We start from the raw sequence: 7,361 nt of genomic DNA on the forward strand, positions 1-7,361 counted from the left end.
CACAAGCTCTTTTTAACGAGTCTGATCAGTTGAACTGCTCCCAGGAAGCAACAATTACATCTGCCCCGGGGCAGGGAGAGGGCGATTTCACAAGACGACAGAGGGGACAGAGTGACAGCTCCAGCCTGGACAGCAGGACAAGGCAACCCTGGAGCAGCATGATCCACAGGCAGCCAGGAGCAAGCCAGGCTGCTGGGCTCCCTCCTATGCACACATGCCAGCATTCCAACTTATCTCCAAAGGCCTTCCAAAATGGAAGAGATACTTTTATTTTAAGAGCATTCAAAAAAAAAAAAAAAACCCCGATCTTTGGTGTCACATAAGGAAGGGGAGGGAAGGGAGAAAAAAAGATCTCGTGTAAAACACGAAACACTGTTGAGGGAGTGCTATGGTACAAAGGCACAATCCAATATGAACATATAACCTATGTACAGCCGTGCCAGCAGCACGGGGTGCGGTGCTCAGTCCAGTCCGGTGCCCACCACCCTCACCAGGGTCTCCAGACCGAGTCGGCCGTGCCGGGTGGCGGGCCAGGTGGCGAGGCGGCAGTGGCGGCCGTGGGTGGGCCACCATACAGGGGCAGCACAGCCCCACCGGGAGCAAATGCGGTGCTGGGGATGAGGAAGGCAAATTGCCCATCGGAGGCGGGCAGCAGCTGGAAGCCACCGTACACCTTGGCTGCGTCAGTGCCTGGCTTGCAGGGCATGCCCGGGAGCGGCCCCGTGCCACTGCCCGGTGGCACCAGGGGTGGACCAAAGGCTGCAGCTGGCGGCAGTGGGGGCGGCGGGGGGGGCGCAGGGTAGTTCATGGCGTTGATCTGGGTCATGCAGCTGGCCAGGTGGCCCAGGAGCCGGGTGCGCACCTCAGTGTTAACGCCCTCACAGGTGGAAAGGAACCGTGTCACCTCGTTCATGCACTCACTGAAGCCGGCGCGGTACTTGCCCAGCACCGTGGGGTCTGTGCTCAGCGCGGCTGTGGGGGGAGAGAGGCAAACAGCAGTCAGCAGGCTCTGCCAGGGATGGGGGCACGCAGCCCACCAGTGTTACATCCTGCAGCCCCTCCGAGCTGGGAATCCAGGCAGGGAGTGCAGCCCCTCTGGCAACATGTCGCACACTCCTGGGTGCCAAGGATCCAGGCAGAGTGTGTCCCCCCTCCGGTACAAAGTCCCCCAGCACCAAGGACCCAGGTGGGACACAGACAACACCCAAGAGTCCTCCTATGTCCCTAAATATTGGGGATCCAGGTGAGGAGCACAGCTCTGGTGGAGGGGACCCAAGCAGGGCCTGCAGCCCTCCCAGTGCCCCCCCCCATGCCTAGGATGCAGACCGAGAGCACAGTGCCCCCCACATCCCCCCTGTACTGGGGATACAGGTACTGAGAGCACGGTGCCCCCCACGGCCCCCCCAGTACCCAGGATGAAGGTGGGGAACCCACCAGCCCCCCATACCATGGATATAGGTGCAGAGCACGGTGCCTCCCATCACCCCCAGTACGGGGGATGCAGGTGCGGAGCCGGGTGCTTCTCTTACCCTCACTACTGAGGGTGCAGGCAGGGAGTGCGATGCCCCCAGCCCCCCGCCCCGTCAACCCCCGGGACTCACCGGTCATCTGGGCTCGCTGGAGGCTCCGCAGGTGCTTGACGGTCATCTCCAGAATGTCGGCTTTCTCCAGCTTGGAGTGCCGCGAGCTCTGCGGGCACAGGTGGGGCTCAGACCGGCTCGGCAGCAGCACCGCCCCCCCCCCCCCCGCGCCCCCCTCCCACCTTCCCCCCGCTTACATCCTTCTTCAGCGCGTCCAGGATGAGCGTCTTCAGCTGCCCCAGGCTCTCGTTGATGCGCGCCCGCCGCCGCTTCTCCATGATGGGCTTGGAGGACTGCAAGAGAGGCGGCGGTCAGCGCCCGGCCGCTGCTCCGTACGGCCCTGCCCTGCCCGGCGCCACCCGGCCCGGCCGCCCTTACCTTCCGGTGCTCCGCCGCCGTCTTCGGCTTGTCGGGCGTCGCGTTGACGCTGGCGGGGGTGGCAGCCACCGGCGAGGCGCTACTCTTCTCCATCAGGTCGGCCGGCATCCTGCGCCCGCGCCGGCAGCGCCCGCCGCCGCGGAAGAGGCGCCGCAGCGGGGGGGGGCAGGGGCCGGGGGAGGGGCGGCGGGGGCGCGCTCCGGGCCGGCGGGCGGCGGCGGGGCCGGCGGGGCGCGGGTGCCGCGCGCCCTTGGCCGCCCCTACTTATAGCGCGCGCCGCACGCGCGCGGCTCGTGTGAAACGTCCCCCGCCGCCGTTCCCACACTCGCGCCCAGCCAATGGGCGCCGCCCGCACGCGGCCCCGCTCGTGGACGGCGCCCGCCCATTGGCTGGGCGCCGCGCGGCGGCCGGCGGCCAATGGCGCGGGGCGGGCGGGCGGGCGGGCGGCCGCGGTTAACCCCTTGGGCGCCGCCGGCGGGGCGGGGGGTGGAGGGCGGAACTCGGCGGGGAGGGGTGCGGGGCCGGCCCTCGGGGAGCGCCGCGCTAATTACCGGGTTAATTGGCGCCCGTGGCAGCGCGGCCCCGCCCTCTCCCCTCGGGAAGTGCCGCAGCCGGCCCCGGGGCGGGCTGCGCTGTGGGCGGCCGCGGTCCTCGGAGGGGGGGCGGCCAGGACGCGGCGGGCCGGGCCCAGCTGTGGGGGCCGCAGCCCAGCTCCCGCGTGCGGGAGGGGCCGCGGCCCCCGCTCCCCGCTGCGTCCTTCTGCGGCGGCCTGGGCCTCGCCACCGTGGAGCCGTCCCCGAGGCCGGGCAGTCCGCGCCCGCCGGTGTCCCGAGGAGCGCAGGGCGGAGGGCCGGGCTGCGCGGTGGCACACGCAGGGCCGAGGGAAGCCCTTGTGGGTTCCGCTCCTCGGCGCTCGCACGCGTCGGCGGCCGCAGATGCGGCGGTGCCTGCGCTCGCATCGCGGGGCCGATGCGAAACCACAGGGTGGTGCCTGTCCCTCGGCCGCGGCCCAGCAGCGCTTCTCCTGCTACCTCCAGCTGGTTCGGACGGTTTGTGGGTTACTTGGAAAAAAAAAAAAAAAAGTATTTTGCCTGGGGACTTGAATCTTTTTTTTTTTTTTTTTCCCCTCTGCTTGACTGACTTTCTCACACTCCTATTCCCATAGTCTGCCAGCTAAGCCTGAGTCATCCTGCCAAGAACTAGACCTGGCCTATTCAAAAATGTGCTCACTCGCTCTTTCTTTCTGTCTCTTTTTTTCTTTTTTTTTTTTTTTTTTTTTTTTGAGTATACACAGTAATGTTTTTCCACCTCCTCCAGTACCTGATCTGCACCTGTACAGGGCCAATCCCACACATATCACCTGATCTCGCCTTTTCAGAGACCGTGAGAAAAATAAAGTTCAAGAAAGAAGAGACATGTTTGCAGATCTCACCGGTGCAAAGCCCTCGTCTCTGCAGAGGCTTGCCTGCTGAGCCTTCAGAGTTTAAAAAAAGGAAAATAAATAAAAGGAAGAGTGTCATGTTTAAAACTGCAGAAAAATACAAATCCAGGCTTTCTTTCAGCTCCTTGCTGGGGCCACAAGCCTTTTGATTTAAAAACAAAGAGCAGCCTTCAGCGTGTAAGATTTAACTTCAGATGAGCAATATTTGACGTAAGCTTCAATTAGCTAGACATTCGGACAAACTCGAGCGAGGAAAAGACTGTACTGGGAAGTCACTACCAAAAAGCCTTTTTGCAGTCACCTTTATGGGGAAATTGGAGACAACTGATTAGCATGAAAACAGCAGTACGTTTCTGGAGACCTAAAAAGTTCTCCAGTGGACCAATGTTTTTTTTCTAGTGCTGGTATTTGCATATTTTTCAGGGAGGAAAAAAAAAGAAACTTATCACAACTACCGAGCTGGTGTTCCCTCTCCTGCGGGGATTTGCAAAGGGCTCAGGAAATGCAGAGCTGGGCAGCCCTGTCCCTCCCAGCCGGAGTGAGAACAGGCTGCAATTATGTCCATGTTTATGGTAGCCGAGGAGCTCCTAACCGCCTCAAATTGCCAGCAGCAGGTCGGTGTCTCTGGGGGATGAGAGCGGGGCCGGCAGCGAGAACAGGCTGTCATTAGGGGTTGCCAGCGCTCGCCCACGCTGGGGACCAGAAAAGTGCCTGGCAGCAGCTCCCCTTGCCTGAGCTCCAACCCTGCCGCAGCCCAGCCCCTGCCCGCTGCAGAGCCCATGGGGAGGGTTTCGCTTCTGGGGTGTGCGAGGAGCCAGGCTGTGTGGCACTGGGCCTCCAAAAGCACCCGCTTCGGTGGAGGTTTCCTGGGTCTGCGAGCCGAGTGCTGCCCGGGGCAGCGGGGAGGCAGTGACACTGGTGTCCCCGCTCCTCATCTGCTCCTCTGCCAGCCTGCTGCTGCCCTACACGTGCGAGGGTTGTGATCCCCAAGCGGAAGCACATCTACGTGTGAATTCCCCGGGGATCACGAGAGGAAGGGGAGGATTTGCATGGAAGGATGTCTCTGGATGTAGAGTGGCCGGGTCCAAGTTTAGGCTGGAAGGAGGTGGTGAAGGGGTTTGTAACCATTGAGGGGACCTGGAACAGATCCCCCGGGCTTCTTCAGCCCTGCCTTTGCTTGTGAAAGAGGTGCCAAGGGGGTGATAAAGCCCTGAGATAAGGGGCTGCCCCAGGGACTGATGTGTCCCTTGTCCCACAGCCCTCTGGCAATGTTTTTTTATTTGCTCAAGCAGTCATCTTGGGTTACAAATTGGGAATTGTCCAAAACAGATTTGGGAAGAACCTTTAGAGAGCACATTAGGGCATTACTGACTGGCAGAACATCTTGGAGGAAAAATGTTTTGGCAAGAAAATTTAGACTAGTCCTGGGCACAGGTCCAGGGGTGGGAATGGGGAATAAAATGGGATGCTGCCACTGGTGTGGCACGCAGGAGGTGAGGAGGTGGCAGGGCTGGCTGTGCTGGCTCTCCGGTCCTTTGGGAAGCAGCCAAGACGAGCAAAATGTGTTTCTAGAGATCCAAGAGCCTTAATACCCAAAGCTTGCAGGATCCTAGGAAATACAGAAAATAGAAACCAAGTTGCTTTTAAGATCTGGGGTACAAGCTGGATCCCTGAAATGGCACACCAAGCCTTTCCTCTTTGGGTCACGGACTGAAAACCTAGCCTGGCTGCAGCTCAAAGTCGTCACCACCCCGAAGGCTGGAAAACAAATGCTGCCTCTCAGGGACGTGTCCCTGGCTCAGATGTCTCCTCTGGGCAGCCTCGCACACATGCCTCCGCTCGTGGTTCCCGTCACAGAAGCTGTTGTGCAATCCATACCCAACCGGCTCCCCTGGGAGGTGTGATCTCAGAAGCTTTGGGCGCAGATTTCAGGATTTGTTTCCCCTCCATAAACACTTGCCAGATCTCTGGGACAAGGTCACTTTCAAACTGACTTCCTGACAAAGCTCTTGAGATGCAACAAAGCTTTCATGGACATTGCTCCCATACACACCAGGTCCTCATGGTAAAGAGGGCAGCTTTCATGCAGCAGTGCCACTGCCCGGCCCTCCCGATGGCAGGAGCAGCTCACTGGGTAGGATGGCAGCCCTGTTTTATGGCAGATCCTGCCCTCTCCTTTCCACTGGGGACCCATTTCCCAAGGGCCTGCTGAGATGCAGGATCCCAGTGCTGGCAGATGAGCCTGGGGGGCTCGTGTGGCGGCTGCTCCCCTGGCGTGCACATGCCTTACAGGAGCCAGGCTCTTTCAGCTGTTCCCTGACTGCCGCTGCAGAGGAGAGGCTGAAGTGTTTATTCGTTGTGCTCCTCGCTGTGTGAGTCAGACTGAGTGTGGGGGAGCTCCGGCCATTCTGCCATAACACCCCTGGCATTGGGAGGGCATCTCTGGGCTCCAGGAATTGGTTATCCTTCCTTCTATTGACCAGGCAGGCAGGCATCCCAGGGAATGGCGCAGGAAGCTGTGGGATGAAGCAGTCAAGGCTTTGCTGAAGTAGCAAAGTACCACTCTGAGAAACTCTGGCATCACTAAAGGAATTGAAGAGCCATTTTCATCTCCCCATCCCATTCCATCCCATCCCAGGCTGGAGCACAGCTCTGCACCAAGGAGGGCTCTGGGACAAGAGCCAGGGTACCTGGATCTTTTGCTAAACTGATCCCTCTTGGCAGGCTCCTATCCCGCTGAACCAAGGAAATGCTGCCGGGGAGCTGGCAGCTTTGAAATGCCACCCATGTGGATGGGAATTCCCTTCTTGCCCTAATACCCACGGCATTACTTCAGAGATTTCAGATTGGGCTGGAGCAACCGCATGTGCTAATGGGCATGAGATGGTGCAGCCCCAGTTTTCCCCTTTGTGCCCTTGCAGAGCCCCTGGCTCCAGCCTGGTCCTCGGCTGGCAGCGAGGGCTGGGTGCTGTCAGGTGCTGCAGCTCTGGGAACAAGCACTGGGAACATCCATGCCCAAGTTGTTTGCAGGGCTTGGACCTGTATCTGCCACTGCCATTGCCAGCCAGGGGCTGGGAGCTGCCTTTTACCCTTCTCTTAGATATGCTGTTCCCATGCGACATGACTGGAGTTCACTGCATCACAAATTTGCAGTCTGCTGGCTGTGGCAGGGCAGTCCCACTCTAGCACAACAGCCGGTATCATTGGCAAGGTGCAGCAGTTCCAGGCAGAGGGACATACAGCTGAGCCTGCATCCCTTTGAGAACCAGAAATAAATGCACAGTCACTGCTGAGCTCTGGAGAGGAGAAGGAGTGTCTCTCGGCTGTCATCCTCTCCCTGCGTGGTAGGAGGTGTTGGCAGTGAGAGCCAAGTTATTTATTTATTAAGAGCCCACTTGTGTTGCTGCCTGAGGCTGCTGTCTCTGTGCTGGAGCTGTGGTGCTTGTGTGATTGCAGGGCACAGGGAGACACTGCAAGCCATGGAGCCTGGGTACATACATGAAAAATACCGTGAGTTTGGCAATGGTGGGCTGGAGGAGACATGCAGGCCTTAATGGTCACAGAAAATGTCTCTGTCCCAAACACCGAGCAGAAGGCACCCTCACAAGAGCCTCCAGGTGAAGGTGGATGTGAATCAGCTCCACATCCACTGTGTCCAGCCCTCAGCCTGCAGCACTCGTGTGCTGAGCCGTATGTGATCCCTGGCCTGCTGTGGCTGCAGGAAGCCCCGCAGGCTTTTCCAGAACACGGCTTTTAAGTCAGATCAGACCAGCAGTGCGGTTTGCAGCCCAGCTGTGCGCAGCTGGATCAGCACAGCCAGGGGGAGGGAAGGTGAAGGCGGCAGCGTGGTGAGGTGGGAATCTCACCAGCCATCCTCGGCATGGAGAAACCGCACCTGGGTGCATCAGCGTGCCCTGGAAGTCCTGGCACACGAGCTCTTGTTTGTGCCACCTCTGCCCTCT

General features: G+C 59.8%; 1 protein-coding gene across 2 annotated transcripts; it reads right to left on the reverse strand.

Moving 5' to 3' along the window:
- Positions 1 to 235: 235 nt before the first annotated feature.
- Positions 236 to 5,195, reverse strand: HES1 (hes family bHLH transcription factor 1). 2 transcript variants are annotated; one of them, XM_074912031.1, is made up of 5 exons: positions 5,176 to 5,195; positions 1,959 to 2,067; positions 1,778 to 1,873; positions 1,602 to 1,689; positions 236 to 972 (listed from the first exon to the last, which is right to left on the reverse strand). In XM_074912031.1, the coding sequence occupies exons 2-5, from the start codon at positions 2,064 to 2,066 to the stop codon at positions 488 to 490; spliced, it is 777 nt and encodes a 258-aa protein (XP_074768132.1). In that variant the 5' UTR covers position 2,067; positions 5,176 to 5,195; the 3' UTR covers positions 236 to 487. The 2 variants fall into 2 exon arrangements, with proteins under 2 accessions (XP_074768132.1, XP_074768131.1); XM_074912030.1 differs by lacking the exon at positions 5,176 to 5,195 and having other exon boundaries at positions 1,959 to 2,174.
- Between the last annotated feature and the right edge of the window lie 2,166 nt (positions 5,196 to 7,361).

Source organism: Athene noctua, chromosome 8 (assembly GCF_965140245.1).
Source record: "Athene noctua chromosome 8, bAthNoc1.hap1.1, whole genome shotgun sequence".
NCBI lineage: Eukaryota > Metazoa > Chordata > Aves > Strigiformes > Strigidae > Athene > Athene noctua.

Bases quoted from the DNA above. Each gene is read 5' to 3' on its own strand.
- HES1 (XM_074912031.1), bottom strand. From the start codon at position 2,066: ATGCCGGCCGACCTGATGGAGAAGAGTAGCGCCTCGCCGGTGGCTGCC. The intron at 1,874-1,958 runs GTAAGGGCGGCC...CCTCTCTTGCAG, and splicing joins CGGCGGCGGAGCACCGGAAG to TCCTCCAAGCCCATCATGGA. The intron at 973-1,601 runs GTGAGTCCCGGG...CTCCCCCCACAG, and splicing joins CCAGCGAGCCCAGATGACCG to CCGCGCTGAGCACAGACCCC.